The sequence below is a fragment of the Lepus europaeus genome, chromosome 20 (genome assembly GCF_033115175.1).
Source record: "Lepus europaeus isolate LE1 chromosome 20, mLepTim1.pri, whole genome shotgun sequence".
In the NCBI taxonomy this organism is placed as follows: Eukaryota; Metazoa; Chordata; class Mammalia; order Lagomorpha; family Leporidae; genus Lepus; species Lepus europaeus.
The window spans coordinates 40,354,543-40,370,875 of record NC_084846.1 but is presented as its reverse complement, the minus strand read 5'-3'; the positions used below and the strand labels follow the sequence as shown (position 1 = coordinate 40,370,875).

The 16,333-nt window shown below is 43.7% G+C and overlaps 1 protein-coding gene across 4 annotated transcripts in view; it reads left to right on the top strand.

Moving 5' to 3' along the window:
* AMPH (amphiphysin) overlaps positions 1-16,333 on the top strand; it is a 219,687-nt gene that overhangs the window by 201,869 nt on the left and 1,485 nt on the right. For all 4 annotated transcript variants that reach the window (XM_062178101.1, XM_062178099.1, XM_062178100.1 and 1 more), the window contains 3 exons: positions 5,617-5,826; positions 8,592-8,855; positions 11,168-11,269. In XM_062178101.1, coding sequence (XP_062034085.1) covers positions 5,617-5,826; positions 8,592-8,855; positions 11,168-11,269 — 576 coding nt within the window. The remainder of the gene's footprint in view (positions 1-5,616; positions 5,827-8,591; positions 8,856-11,167; positions 11,270-16,333) is intronic.

The window sequence follows — 16,333 nt, the reverse complement described above, 5'->3', positions numbered from 1 at the left end:
TAGAGCATACAGCAAGCTATGCACAGGTTATAGGCAAATACTGTGCCATTGTATGCATGAGGAGCTCAAGCTCCTGTGGATTGTGGTATCTGTTGCAGCATCTGGAAACAATCCCTTGCAGACACAGGGATCACCCACAGAGGTCCTGAAAAGTGTTTGATGATATGAAAACTGTATTTGAGCCACCTGAAAGATAAACAAGTGTGGATCGGTAGAAATCATGTAATAAACCGATGTAGTCACATGTCAATCAAAGATCCTAAGCAGCATAATTCTTTCCAGATTTCTCTTTGAAATCTTTCATAGTAAAATGTTGGGCAAAAGCTCAGAAAATCCTCAGTGAAACAATAATAAATAAATAAAAAGAGCAGAGTTTAGTACTAAAATCTTTTAATGTAATAATTAGCTGCTTACAAACCAAATGATTTTCTCACAGTGTTATTTATATCATTTAAAAATAAAGTTCCTTAGAATAATCATGTCTCTTAGAAACTAAATCCTGTTCAATTTGGGAGCATTATTCTTAAATAGAAAAATCAATAAAATATTATATTCATATAGCCATTGATATCATTTTTCTAAGAAATAATCCATGTTTTGTAAGATGGAGGACTTTATGATTAGAAAGTAAATTTAAAAAATCTAAACATTATCTTATTTAATTATTTTAAATTCATGGTATCCATTTTTAAATAAAAAATACTATTCTTTGTTAAAAGAATGCAACCTATAAGTAAGTATACAGTTTCATCCCGATTAGGAGAACACAGGTCCTTGAGCTGCCCTCATCCAGCCCTGTTGCATGACTGGCAAGCTGCTGTTCAGGCAATGTGCAGAGGTGATGTTGCCAAGCAAGCAGGCAAACCAACAACAGAATAAACAAATGATGTAAACCTCAGAGATCGCAAATATTCCTGCCACTGATGACTGCTGTTACCTGGCAGGGTTTCAGTCTTGGTCACCCCAACTGTACTACAGTCTCCCCGAAGGACTGGCTGGGTTATGTCTCCCTGGGGTGTGTCCCTTCTTTGCAGGATTGCTGTCAAGGCTGTTGTTGCATTGTGTTCATGTCATTACACTTCCAGAAAATGTTGCTGATGCAGTCACTGGTGTTTAAAGACCTGACATGGATGCACTTTCATATTGCTTTCCACCAAGGAGATAGTCAAGGAGAGAAAGAAGTGAGGTGTGCCTGGGATCCTAGAGTAAGAGCGAGAGGCCACCATGACCAAGAAGGTTCCCTGCTGGTGCTGTTGCTTTCTGTGGGTAGCACAAGCAGATTACTAATAACCCAGGGCCTGCACCTCACAAGACCTCATAGATGCAAACGTCTGCTCCAAGTTAGGGAGAAATTTTTAGTCTGTCTTTCTGTTAGATGCTGTCAGCCATAAATACATTTGGCAACAGATAGAATATTTTTGGCAGAAGACAGAATAATGCTGCTTTTCTTAATTTACAGAATGGAGAAAAATTTGATGGCCGTGAGTATCAGAGGCTTGTAATACCTTCAGTTTTTTCAGGCCTCTGGTCTTCCTGGATAACACTTTAGAAAGAGCTAACAGTTATTTATCATTGTGGTCTTTCCTTACAGGTGTGATATCTACCATAGCAAGCAGAGCATAGAAAGTATTTCCTTTTTCCAGACCTACATATAGCTACGAAATGTAAGGAATAATAATAATAATAATAAAAGAGGGATAGTTTATTACCTGAAACCTTTTCACAGTCTCCTTGATTTTATCCAGAACTAACACCTAATTTGAGCAATTAGATTTCTAGGTTCCATTGTGTATTTGTTAGGCTGTTCTTGCAGCCTGTAAATATGGGAAATAGTTTGGTAAAAGTGACACATGTGGAACAAAATCCAGACACAGCAGAGGGATTGGGACAATGCTGATTACCAGACCAAAGTCAGAAGCAGAAAGCTCTGAGGAAAAACAGTGAACAATCCTTCTCTGTTTATGTAAGATTTTTTAAGCTCCGTAAAATAAAAGACTAAATTAAACAGTGGATAGAGAAATGGGAATTTCTTACTAATGGACACAGAACAGAATGAAGGAGAGTTGATTGTTTTCCCTTTCCAAGTAAATATCTGTGTTCTGCTTTCCTCCTTGTAGTCCAAGTGCCAGTCTCCTTAGCATCCTGCCTCTGCCAGCATTGCTAATTTCAATATTTTGGTGATTTTTGCTTTCCATATATCTTATCAACAACTTGCTGCATGCTCTATTTCTTCTTTCTGTGACAGATCTGGTAAATTTCTGAGATGCTAAGCCTGTGTTGTTTGCTCCTGCAAGGTTAGGACTGTGGATTGAGCAGTCAGACAGAGCCCTTGGTCCCCACCTGCTGGTGACAGATGTCACAGCAGCTACACTCTGGATTCAGGCATTTCCAGCCGAAAACACCTGCTTAAATTACTCAGCAGAGGAAAGATGAAACGTGTAAATCTTGTGATAGTCGAATCTGATGGAACCAAAGTGAGAGAGATGTTAGTTATCCAAATTATGCACTGTTAGTTAGCATTCTGTCTTTAAAGATTGCCTTTGCAACAGCATCTATAGAAGTGTATCCCCCACCAGAGATGTGATATCAGTTAAGTAGAGAGCAAAACCCAGTTGCCTGTAGTATGTGTTTGGATCATATATTGCATAAAAGGATGTATGTATAATAAGTTGCATTACATGCTTTGCATGGGGAATGAAATTATCTTAATAAGAGACTCTCAGAAAAGAGGGAAATAGGGGCTGGTGTTCTGGCGTAGCAGGTAAAGCCATCACCTGCAGCACTTGCATCCCATATGGGCACTGGTTCAAGTTCTGGCTGCTCCACTTCTCATCCAGCTCCCTGCTAATGTGCCTGGGAAAGCAGCAGAAGCTGGGAGACCTGGAAGAAGCTCTTGGCTTTTGACTTTGGCCTGGCTCAGCTCTGGCCTTTGTGACCATTTGGAGAATGAACCTGTGGAAGATCTCTCTCTGTCTCTCTGTTTTTATCTCTCTTATTATGCCTTTCAAATAAATAAAAATATTTTTTAAAAAGAGGAAAATGGGCCGGCGCCGCAGCTCACTAGGCTCATCCTCCGCCTGCGGCACTGGCACTCCTGGTTCTAGTCCCGGTTGGAGCGCTGGTTCTGTCCCAGTTGCTCCTCTTCCAGTCCAGCTCTCTGCTGTGGCCCAAGAGGGCAGTGGAGGATGAGTCAGGTCCTTGGGCCCTGCAGCTGCATGGGAAACCAGGAGGAAGCACCTGGCTCCTGGCTTCGGATTGGGGCAGTGCTGGCCACAGCGGCCATTTGAGGGGTGAGCCAATGGAATGAAGACCTTTCTTTCTCTCTCTCTCTCTCTCATTGTCTAACTCTGCCTGTCCAAAAAAAAAAAAAGAGGAAAATAAATGTATAAGAATATGAGTAATTTGAGGCATATCATAGATAGTATAGCTATTAACATTTTTTTAATCCCCAAAGAAAAATATTCCCTTGTAGAAAAACATACTCAGTTACAGGGTATTTTTATGTAATTCATTATATATAAATTTAAGTCAGAAAGAGTTTTATTTTTTAAAAAAAAATTCTTGTTATAGTGTGTGTGACTCATACTCCCCATCTCTCATTTCTGAAGCCCACTCAGAGGCTGCTCTGTTGCCCTTTTTGGTGTTAGTCTGAGACTTAATATTTGCAAGATTAGAGCTTTCCAACTTAATGGGATCAACCAGGTAGAGCTTATTCAGTAAATAAAAGAAATGACTAATGCTAATCACATTAGGTAGCAAGATCAATTTTTGTAATATGTGTCCTGGATATCTTATGTAAGATCAATCTAATATTATCTAATATTCCCCAGCCTTTCCGATTTAAACCTCCCAAATCCCTGCCAAGCTGATGTTGTTAGAATCTTATTAAAAGAGTTGGACTGCAAACCAATTTGTTCAAAATTAAAACTTCTAATTGCAATTCTTTGATTTCATTATTACAAGTTTCACATACAACTTAAAAACTCTCTTGACTGTGTTCCAAGCTTTGAAACAGAATTCTCATTTTTATCCTATTTCATTTCTCCCAGTAAAGTCCCCAAAGTATGATTTTGACATTTTGCTAGCCAACACCAAGGCAGAAGCTCAAATCATGCGTGGCTCTGAGTATTGCTTTTATTATGATATCTAAAGATATTTAGAAAGTTATCACAGGTATTTGATAAGAAAGCTTATTTTCCTTTGATTCTCAAGAGTTCTTATTGAGGAAGCTCCCTTAATTTTTTTCACCCAGAAAATGATTTAGCTTCTGGAACCTTCCCCATAAAGTTTTGAAGGCTTATTCTAAAATGTAATTTTTCTAATTCCAACTGTGGGTGATGAAGATGCTTTTCAGATCCTGTGGCTTTTCTCCAGGACCCAGGTTTTGGGCCCCTGGCCCTTTCCATCTTGTGACTTCAGGTCTCATTAGTTATCATTTGCTTTCAGCCAACAACAATGACAATGACAACAACAAAAACAGAAATCCGGCCAGCGCCATGGCTCAATAGGCTAATCCTCCGCCTGCGGTGCAGGCATCCCAGGTTCTAGTCCCGGTCAGGGCGCCGGATCCTGTCCTGGTTGCTCCTCTTCCTGTCCAGCTCTCTGCTGTGGCCCGGGAGTGCAGTGGAGGATGGCCCAAGTTCTTGGGCCTTGCACCTGCATGGGAGACCAGGAGAAGCACCTGGCTCCAGCACAGTGTGCTGGCCAGAGCGGCCATTGAGGGGTGAACCAATGGAAAAGACTCTGTCTCTCTCTCTCACTGTCCACTCTGCCTGTCAAAAAAAAAAAAAAAAAAAAAGAAACAAAAACAAAAATCACCTGAGAAAGGAATTGATCAATGCAAACTCAGGAACTTACAGGAGTGAACAGGACTTTGTCTGGGAGCTTAGGAAGTGCAATGTGGGAGACATGGGTTCAGAGAGCTCCGAATCAGTGTTCCAGAGAAGGCAGGGAAAGTAGGAGCTCGTGTGAGCCAACAGGTGTTGTTTTCTTACAAGCAGCAAAAATCCCTTTGTTAGGGAAGCTTCTGTTGAGAACAGGAGCTGTGTGATGAAGGGTCATGTGACCCATGGAAGATTTTTTTTTTTTTTAAGAAAAAAGAATATATATACTCAGTAAAAGTAGCTGCAAAGCAAGAGTCATGTAACTTCTCCACATGCATTTGAGTCTTTGGACACAATGCAATTGTTTGTTTCAGATGCCAGCAGTCTAAGGGTAGAAGTAACCAAAGTTCACATTCCCACCCAGGCAGCAGCTCGAATCATGCGCGGCTCTTTGAATATTGCTTTTATTGTGACTTTCTCCCTGTGTTCTCACAAGGGGACCACCCCAACAAGCAGTGCTCAGGAATGACATACATCTCTTCCATTCAAACTCCATTTGCTCCACCTGAAGGCTGGGACATGTGGGATTGCTGGCTTTTCTGGTAGAAGAGAAGTGAGACCTTTGATGAGCCGATGTCAAACTCTTGCTGCTGAATCCTGGGATTCCACGCATCACAAGCAAAGCTTGTAGTCAGGAGAGCCTCCGCAGAGGGGACAGAGGCCTGGAAGGTTGAGCCTGAGGCTTAGCTGAGGGCCACAGAGGTACTGACCCTGTCTGTTCTTGGTGGTCCAGGTGCTCCCTGGAGCTGATGCTGATGTGGCCGGTGGAACCTTGGTGCTGGCAGCTGAGGGGATCCCAGGAGAAGAGGCAGAGGCACAGAAGGCAGCTGTCCCAGCTGGGGAAGGAGTCAGTGTAGAAGAAGCCAAAATTGGTACCGAAGCCACCGAGGTTGTGGACAGCGACAGACCTTACCCAGAAGAGATGGAAGCAGCAGCGCCACAGGTGAGGGCTGGTGAGGGGAGCATCTGGGACGGGGGTGCTCTGTTGTGTGCTCTGGGCTTTGGCAGGGGCTTACCACTCTGCGTGTGGGTGACTCCGTACTCCACCAAAAGAAAATACTATTGTTGGATTCTCAGGAAGAGTGAGCCCAGCTCCTCTCAGGCTCAGATGTGGTGATCTGCACAGGGCCTAATGCTTATGGCACAGAAAGGGGCAAACAGTAAAGCGGAGAGATGGCAAGGATGAGGATGGAGAGAGAAGAGAATATGAGGGAGTAATACGGCTGTCATGAGGATTAGGTCAGTGCTTAGCCCGGAAGTGGCACGAACTTGATGTTAGTAGGAAAATCATAGCACTACTGTTTTCTGGTTGTTGATGAGTTACCACAAGTTCACCACCAGGCTCCATTCCCCAAGACTCCATGTGATGCTGCACTTTCTTTTTTTTTTTTTTTGACAGGCAGAGTGGACAGTGAGAGAGAGACAGAGAGGAAGGTCTTCCTTTTTGCCGTTGGTTCACCCTCCAATGGCCGCCGCGGTAGCGCGCTGCGGCCGGCGCACCAAAATGAAAACAGGGGCCGGCGCCGTGGCTTAACAGGCTAGTCCTCCGCCTGCGGCGCCGGCACACCGGGTTCTAGTCCCGGTCGGGGCACCGATCCTGTCCCGGTTGCCCCTCTTCCAGGCCAGCTCTCTGCTGTGGCCAGGGAGTGCAGTGGAGGATGGCCCAAGTGCTTGGGCCCTGCACCCCATGGGAGACCAGGAGAAGCACCTGGCTCCTGCCATCGGATCGGCCCGCTGCGCCGGCCGCAGCGCGCCTACCGCGGCGGCCATTGGAGGGTGAACCGGAGGCAAAAGGGAGGACCTTTCTCTCTGTCTCCCTCTACTGTCCACTCTGCCTGTCAAGAAAAAAAAAAAAATGAAAACAGGAGGAGGCATTTGGCCTGTTGGTTAAGACGCCCACACCCCAAGTCAGAGCACCTGGGTTTGATTCTTACCTCTGCTTCGTAACTCCAGCTTCTTGCTAATATGCACCCTGGGGGAGGCAGCAGTGATGGCTCAAGTGGTTGGGAGAGCTGGATTGAGTTCTCAGCTCCCAGCTCCAGCCTGGGTCAGCCCTGGCTGCTGCAAGCGTTTGGGGAACCAGTAGGTGAGAGCACTCTCTCTCTGTGTCTCCGTCCCTCTCTTCTAATAAGTAACTAAAAAAATTAAGGAAAATGGACCACAAAGTACTCACGTGAAATTGCAGCTGCCCTGCCCATTCCTCTTCAGAGCAGCGCTCGAATGCAATAAATCCCCTATTCTATGAGGGGGAGGCAGTAAGTAGAGACGGGTGAGGCAGGGCTCAGACCCAGGGGCCTCCATTCCACTGTGGGTTCTTCTGTAGTTTAAAAGGTGGCATTCAGAGAAGTATTGATGGGGATTCCCCTTTTCCTGGATGATTTTACTCAATAAATTTCTCAGAATCTCTCCAGGGTTACTTAAAGCTTGAAGCTGACTTATCTCTTTTATTCTGCTAAGAAAAAAGTGGATAATAGTGGTATTTGCAGAAGTAACTCAAAAGATTGTCCCACCCTTAGATTTTTCTTGTCATACTGCAGGGAGTGGGTTTGTACACCTTGTTATACTTGTTAAAAGAGGGTTTGCGCTGGCGCAGCAGCTCACTAGGCTAATCCTCCGCCTTGCGGCGCCGGCATACCAGGTTCTAGTCCCGGTCGGGGCACCGATCCTGTCCCAGTTGCCCCTCTTCCAGGCCAGCTCTCTGCTGTGGCCAGGGAGTGCAGTGGAGGATGGCCCAAGTGCTTGGGCCCTGCACCCCATGGGAGACCAGGAGAAGCACCTGGCTCCTGGCTTCGGATCAGCGCGGTGCTCCGGCCACAGCACGCCGGCTGCGGCGGCCATTTGAGGGTGAACCAACAGCAAAGGAAGACCTTTCTCTCTGTCTCTCTCTCTCACTGTGCACTCTGCCTGTCAAAAAAAAAAAAAAAAGAGGGTTTGCTTCACAAATTGAAGACTGGAAGTGCTTCTGTCCACTGTTAGCCAAGGGTGTGCGAGGTGGATCTGCAGCACACTAAGATTCTGGAGGTTTCTGTTACGCACCTGAATTCCCCTCCTTGCTCATCCTCGTTAAACAAATAACAGGGAGGTCCTGACCCCTCTTCTGCGTGGCAGGGAACTTGGAGCACTGGTGGGAATTGTAGGCCTTTCAGCAGAAACTGTGCAGTGGGCGCCAGCGATGATCAGGGAGCACTGGACAGGGGCCTGTCCACAAGCACGGGCTGGATCTTGGCCAGCAAATGTGGCTGCAGGTTACTCAGGATTAATCTAGGGTTAGGGAGTAGAGGGGGTCATCATCAGCTTCAGGGAAGTGTTAGCCACCAACATGGGACAGGATGGACCACTGTCAAAGGAGAGCCTCAGATGGTGGAATCCGACCTCGGTTTCCTTTTCAGGATGGTCTCCCTCACCCCTGATGCCTGCCGCCCCCCCAACCCTGCGGTTCCTCTTCCTCTTCCCAACGTCTGCAGAAACCTTGCTCTTAGGCCCAACGACCCAGAAATGAACTGCACTTGCTTTTAGCTGTTGGGAGAGACAGAAAGGAGGCTGAGTAGCAGAGCAGAAGGTCCAAAGGCACAGGTCAGAGGAAGAGCCGTCGGGATGTGTAGAAGCAGTGGCCAGTGCTGGTGTGCAGGGATGGAGGCCGGACAGGGAGGGCGCAGATGTCTTGTTTTGTAGGCCCTGCTGGACACCTCCATGCCTTTCTTCCCCCAGGAGAAGGTCATCCCTTCTGTGGTCATCGAGCCTGCCTCAAACCATGAAGGGGAGGGAGAACAAGAGATAACCATCAGTGCAGAGTCGGAGGAAGCCCCAGAGGATGCTGCTGCCACAGGCCCCGCCGGCGAGACACCAGAGCTGGCCACGGAGAAGCCCCAGGAGGACGCTCAGGCGTCGCCTGCTGCACCTGCAGGAGTCACAGATCAACAAGCACCTGCAGGGGCAGCCGCTCAGGAATTGCCTCCCGGGTTTCTCTACAAGGTCTTTCAATTTGTTGGATCTCATAGCCACAGGGCCTTTCTTAGCTTGGAGTCCGCCCAGCTCAAACCTTTGTTTATTGGAGTTTGACTCCTTGCAATGTATGTCCATTCCCCAAACGGCCTTCCCTTCACCTCACATCGCCTTGGAAAATGACAGCATTTCCCAGGCACTGGGAAGCAAGAGCTGCAGTCCTGTCCTCCATATTTAACAGGAAGAGTTCCTGGGTGCTGACGGGGTCAGTTCCTTCCAGCCCCAGCATCCAGGGTGCCCTGTGAGGGTCCCGCCTGGCTCAGCCCAGGCCTTCGAGGGCACCTGTTACCTGGTGTCTCCCCAAAGGGTTATGCTCCTCCCTGAATCTTTCTGTAGGAGTAGGAAGGCAGTGAATATTCTAACAATAAGTGAATAAACATTAATGGTTTCTACTAAAGAAAAAACAAGAAGCCTAAATTAATGGGAAGAAGATTTTGCTCAGAGAAGATACATAGAAGCTTCATAAACGGAAAGATACTTTTCAAACACACACACACACACACACACAAAATACCTGCAGATACTACCTAAGCCAAGTGTTAAAGGTATATCATGGTCTCCAGTAGTGTCTAGGTAGGGATTTTAAGTTCTGTAATTTGATTTTACATTTCCACCGTTAGCTCTTTTCCTTTTCAACAGTGTTAATTTGTGGTTTTTGTAGAGCTGGTACTCAATAGTAACAGGTACTCTCTGTCTACTAGAAAGTAACTGCGCCTCCAATGGAGATGGAGTCGGTAGAATGGAATTGTGAGTGAATTAATATGGAGAGAAAAGTGAACTTGTGAGTTAGGTGGCTGCGTCCTGCCATGTTTTTGTTTCATTGCAGTATAAGAAGTCCAGGAATCTGTGCTAGGCAAGGCCGGGGCTGGAGGGGAGCCCTGGCTTCCTTGTGAACTGTAGTGCAAGGCTCATCACCTAAATGCCTCCACCCTAGCATCAGTTTTCTCATCAGAGAAGGTAATTTGGGAAGATGCAGTCACTTCCCAAGTGATTTTTCCAATACGATTGTATAGCAGAACCCATATTTCAGGATCACATTGTTTTATCTCAGGGGTGGAGTTGAAAGGAAAGCATGAGAGAAACCAAACTGACTACGACCCAGTAGCTCCTGCAGCTGGGTGAGGGATGCACATGGGAGAGTTTGATTATTCCTTCTGCTTTTGAAATTTTTATAATAAAAATTTAAGGAAATATTTTATATGAAGGAAACATATTTCTATAGTATGAAGAGTAGTGTATGGAAGAGAAGAAGTTTACTTACAAAAAAATGGGTCAAAGGACTTAATGAGAGAATAACATGCAAGTAACAGTTTTTCTTATTCATAATTGCAAGAGATCTTCAAAAATCTCATGGAAATGTACATTATGAAAAAGCTGTGCATGGGTTTCAAAGTTATTTTTGCACCAAAAAAACTTATTTTTAATTCCGTTTCCACAAACTTTTGCAAGTACCCTCATACTGGATGGAAACAGAGGAACTCAGCTGGGCATTTTTAGTTAAAGGTGACTAGCAAACAATAATAAAGTATCAGTGATAAAACAATGTAAGCCTAATAAATGTATAATGAATTAAAATTTATTACTATAATACCTGAACTATTGTAAAGGGCATTTCATTACTAAATATACATGTAAATGGCTTCTTTTTGATCAGTAAGAATTGGGGTATTATGTAAAAGGAGGATAGGATTTCCTTCCTTTCTTCAGAGGCGTTATCCTTTTGGGGGCATGTATGTATTAGCCCATTTTCTGTTACTATAATGAAATGCCCGATGTTGGGAACTTTATGAATAAAAGAAGTTGATGTGGCTCTCAGTTCTGGAGGTTCAAGGATGTGGCAGCAGCACTGGCTGGGCTCTGGTGAGATGCCCCTTGTCTGCATCCAACGGCAGACGGTGTCATGGAGGGAGTGCATGCTAGAGGCAGAGATCACACAGTGAGACCGAGACCGGGAGCCAGGGAGCACAGGGGGACCAGTCTTCTTCTCGTGGGAGCTCACTGGGGTCCCAGGAGCATTGCATTAATCCCTCCGTAAGCTCCCACTAGGTTCCACCTCTTGAAGGTTCCACCACTTCTCACGTCACTACCTTAGGGACCAAGCTTCCATCATGTGAAGCCTTGGGGCACAGTGATATCCAAACCGTGCGAGGATGTGGCATGCGCCTTCCTTACATCCAGCTCCCAGAATGCTCTTGAGAGTGCCTGCTGATAACCTGCCTGCGAAACTGATTTTACATCTTCTCCTTTTCTTTCCAAAACTGGTTCTTTTAAATCTCTTCCAGGTAGAAACACTGCATGACTTTGAGGCAGCAAATTCTGATGAACTTACCTTGCAGCGGGGTGACGTGGTGCTGGTAGTCCCCTCGGATTCAGAAGCCGACCAGGTAAAGGACCACGTTGGTTTTTCCAGAGGGTCAGCTGAACACATGACTTTTTGAAGACATTTCTATTTGCTAAGGCGCTACCAGCCAACTCTAAAAAGGCTTAAGGACATGTGACTATAGCATGTCATTAACCTGGTTTATAGGTTACCCTTTTGGGATGCAGTTACATTATTCTTTTTTATACAAATAGATGGCCATTTCTTATCAGGTAACCACTTCCCAGACTTGAGGAAATGTGGGCACCTTGCAAGTGAACTAAAAATCTCTCTCAAGAGTAGAAATGCTTTGTATGAGTGTCTTGAAAAGAGTGTGGTCCCATGTGTCTATGCATTTGTCAGAGCTCATTAAACCAGAAACCTAACAATCCCTACATTGCATCATATTTAAATTGAACCTCAATTTAAAAGTTTCTTTAAAAAAAAAAAAAAAGCCACGTCCTGGCAGAATGGTATGATGTTGCGGTGTTAAGAACTCCCACCTTGGTCTTGTTCATGGGACTTGTGATTTGCAGAAATGGCTGCAAAATGTGCTCTGAGAATGACTGTGTCCCTGAGTATGCTCTTCTGGGAAGAAGAGCAGTAACTGAAATTGTATTTTCAGTGATATTTATGAACCCATTTCCTTAAAAGTAGAGCTAAGCATTAGTGGTTTTGAGATTAAGTCGTATGTGTCCAACATTTTTGTTCTTTATTTTGATAACACAAAGGATCTTCAAGAAATTGATAGGAATGTGTGTTATGTTTTAATTCTATTTCCGTGAACATTCAGAGGTACTCTCATACATATTGACATAGATCAGGTCCTAAGACAAACAACTGGTGTCTGCCACAATAAAGTTAGGTTAGAAATGAATAAAAATCACACATCTTTAAAATCCCCCAATATTTAAAAATTTTAAAAATATACTTCTAAATAGTGTGTGGGTCAAAGAAATCATAGCATGTGTTAAAAACATTCAAAGTGATCACTGATTCTTAGTTTTAAGCATAAGAAGGTAAAAAAGAGATTAAATTAAATAGAAAATGCTAAAAGGAAATAATGAAACCAGTTCACTATTGAATGAAATAAGAAAACACACATGCTAAAGAAAATCAATAATGCCAAAATTGATTCTTTGAAGGGATTAATAAAATTGTTAAAAATTTAGGAAGACTCTTGAAGGAAGAAAGTGAGATAGCTTAAATTACCAATATAGAAAAAAGTATCAACATGTGAAATACATTAATCACTATTGTATAAATTCATGTATGTTTGTATTACTATAAATTATCTTTTAAATAAACAAAATGGGGAAATGGCTACTCCTCTATATTTTGCTGCACGTTTACCACTCCCAGTGTTGTTCGTTTCTTCCCTCAAATCTCAGCATCCATTTGGTCTCATCTCCTGTCCACCTGAAAAGCTTCCTTTAGCAATTCCTGAAGTGCTGATCTAGAAGTAACAAATCCTCTCAGCTTTTGTGTATCTGAAAATTTCTTTATTCCCCTTCATCTTTAAAGAATGTTTCATTAGAATTTTGAGTTGACTTTATTTTCTTTCGACTAGTCAAAGATGTTGTCCCCTTGTTTGCTAGCCTCTGCTGTTATAATTAGAAACCAGCATCATCTGCTTAATACAACTTTCCCTGACACTTGTAGGATATCCGTATGCCTCTGGTTTGCATGAATTTGACTGTACTGTGCATAAGTATATTTTTTGTGGTCTTCATACTTGAGGTTCATTGAACTCCTTAGATTTGTAACTTGATTTATTTTTACTACATTTGGAAAAATTCTCTTATTTAAATTTTTACTGCATCATTCTCTCTTCCACTTTTCTGAGTTTACACTTCTACATATGTTGGACTTCTCAATGGTTAAGACTCTTCTTTTATTCCCAATGTTCTTTCTGGTAGGCAAGTTGGATAATTTATATTGATCTATCTTTAAGCACTATATCTGTTTATTCTACTACTTTGAACTTCTTATCAACATTATTCAGTAACTGTTCCCATGTCTGATATATTTACCTTGTCCTATCATTTTCATGTTGTTCCTTTTCGTAGTTTTCATTTCTTTGCTGAGATGTCTCATCTCTTCTCATAATAAACATCTTTCAATTTAAGTACTTGAACATGCTTGTAATAAAAAACAGTTTAAAATGTTTCTCCTAATTCCAAAAGTTAGACCATCTCAGGACATGTTTTTGTGGACTGCTTTTCTTCTTTGGGTCATATTTTCCTGTTTTTCCTCATGTCTATTAAATTTTTACTGCTTCTGAATACAGTGGGTGGATTATATATTACAGAGTGCCTGGAATCTGTTGTCCATATCTGAAAGAAGTTTCTTTTTGTTCTAGCAGGCCCTTAAATTAGTGGATAATTACTTTGAATTCATGAAAGTGTGCTTTATGCATTGCTGGGATGGGTGCTTTTAGTCTGAGCACACACTGTTAGTCCTGGGGCGTTGCCTCTTCCTCTGAGACACCGCCCTTCTGGGTTTCACAAGAAGCCCCCTCCTGTCTCTCTGGGATTCAGACTCTGAACTCCACTCCTTCTTCCATTGGCAGTATCCAAACCTCTGCTCCACTTTCTCAGTCTTCCTGCTGTTGCCTTGTCCAAGGTTTGTTGGAGGATCCCTCAAGCATTAAGAGCTTGGAGCCAGCCAAGGGGATCTAGGATGTCTCTCTGCATCCTGGGTCTCCCACATCCTGTGGCTCTGTCGTTTGAAGCTGTTCCCCTGCGGATCCACAGCTGCTCTGGAAGCTCTCAGCTCTATCCTGGAAATGCCTTGCACCACTGGATTGAGGGTACTCCTTGGGGAAGAGCTGTGCTAGCATGGGCCTCACCCATTTCAGTTCCCTACCTACAAGGGTTAAATATGCTCCACTTGCTGCCTGGTTTTGTCCATCTTGGTGTCTTCAAAGAATTGTACTATGATTTATACACACCTCATTATATTTTTAAGATTGTATTTTATAACATACGGTTGTTTATGAGTATATGTAAATGAATGCACATATGTAAATATGTGCAGATATACAGGAATATGTAATTATTCTGGTAGGTGTAATTAGGAGTGTTTGTTTAGTGTAAGCTTTTCTGCCATGATCAAAACTGGAGATCTTTGTCTATCAGGCACTTTAAGCAGCTGAAATTTAATTTTCCTCAGATAAAGATTGATACTGGCTAATATTCTTCACTTTACCATATCGGTTGTACTTGGACTGTTATGGGCTGAGTGTATCTTGATTATGGCTCTGTGCAGTCCTTTACATGTTTTCCTTTACTGAGACAATTTTAAAAGTCTTGACTCTTATTGGCTCCCTTAGATTTTCACTTCCTGCAAATAAAGCCAAATAAAGATACTTGTGGGAGGAAAAATGACCGTTTATGTGCTCACTGAAGCTTTAGAGAACATTTGGTTATCATTTTTTGCTTTAAGGATAACTTTGTCCTTCACACTGTGAAATCATAATTTTAAAGAGGCTATTTTGCTCATCAGCTAGGATATTATCAGTTATTTTATTGGGTCATTTTTTTCAGTGCTTTTTTTCTGCCTTCAGAAATTGGCCTGTCTAAACACTTATATTTCTTTTCTACCTGGCAGCATCAATTTATAGTCTCAGATTATATCACCAGGGAATGTATTCAGCTTCTTTATTTAATTTTCGAGGCCTCATTTTATCTGATGTACTTGAACTGCACGGGGGTTTGCCTCAGAGTAAGTCTAGCCATCCTTCATCTGAAGTAGGATCTCTTCCCCATGCTGGTTAACATAATCAAGGAAGTCATTTCTCACTTGCTTCACTTACGGTCCTGCGTTTCCTGTTCTTCCTTCCAGCTCTGCTTTCTCCAGCCCGACTCCGCTCCTCTGCTGAAGGCCAAGGGCAAGCAGGGGCCTCTGTTTCTGAGCTTTAAGTATAGTTTTCCATTCTGTTATGGCCCTGTATGGACAGCTTCTGTAACCTTTCAGCGGCCCAAAATCTTCATTGATGGTGGCATCCCTATAGGCCAGGAAAGTGATAATCAAGAGTAATTTATGGGGTCGGTGCCACGGCTCAATAGGCTAATCCTCCGCCTTGCGGTTTCGGCACACCGGGTTCTAGTCCCAGTCAGGGCGCCGGATTCTGTCCCGGTCGGGGCGCCGGATTCTGTCCCGGTTGCCCCTCTTCCAGGCCAGCTCTCTGCTGTGGCCCGGGAGTGCAGTGGAGGATGGCCCAAGTGCTTGGGCCCTGCACCCCATGGGAGACCAGGAGAAGCACCTGACTCCTGGCTTCGGATCAGCGCGATGCGCCGGCCGCAGCGGCCATTGGAGGGTGAACCAACGGCAAAGGAAGACCTTTCTCTCTGTCTCTCTCTCACTGTCCACTCTGCCTGTAAAAAAAAAAAGAAAGAAAGAAAAAAAGAGTAATTTATGAAGAATATATGAATGCCTCCAACGAGAATGCCATAACATTAAACTGCTTTGTCATGTATAAAACTTGAACAATTAGATATTATAACAGCATCAGCAGTATCAAGTGCCACACATCTAGCTTTTGGTATTTGATAAGCCTTGTAGAGAGTTGTTGATTGAAGTTGTGAGATGTGAGCTGGGGTACAGGGTCCTTTCTTACAAGCAAGTGGCTCTGGATGAAGTCCAAGACTTCCCGTGGCTCATGGATACTGCATTCTAACCCAAGGGTCTTCAAGCTTTTTGTCACCATGCCCCACAGGACAAGTTCTATTGTCCTGAGTGATTCCTTTTCTCTGCCTTCAGGGCTCATGCCATAATCCAGTTAACATCCACTGTGCTTTATCTAAAATTAAAATATTAATATCAATCTTCAATTCACTATGCTTTCAAAAAACAGATTTATTTACTTATTTGAAAGTCAGAATTACAAAGAGAGAGAAAGAGAGAGAGAGACAGAGAGAGTGGTCTGAAGCCAGGAGCCAAGAGCTTCTTCTGGGCCTCCCACAAGGGTGGCAGGGGACCAAACACTTGGGCCATCTTCTGCTGCTTTTCCCAGACCATAGCAGGGAACTGGGTTGGAAGTAGAGCAGTTGGGACAGAAACTGGCACCCATATGGGATGCTGGCAG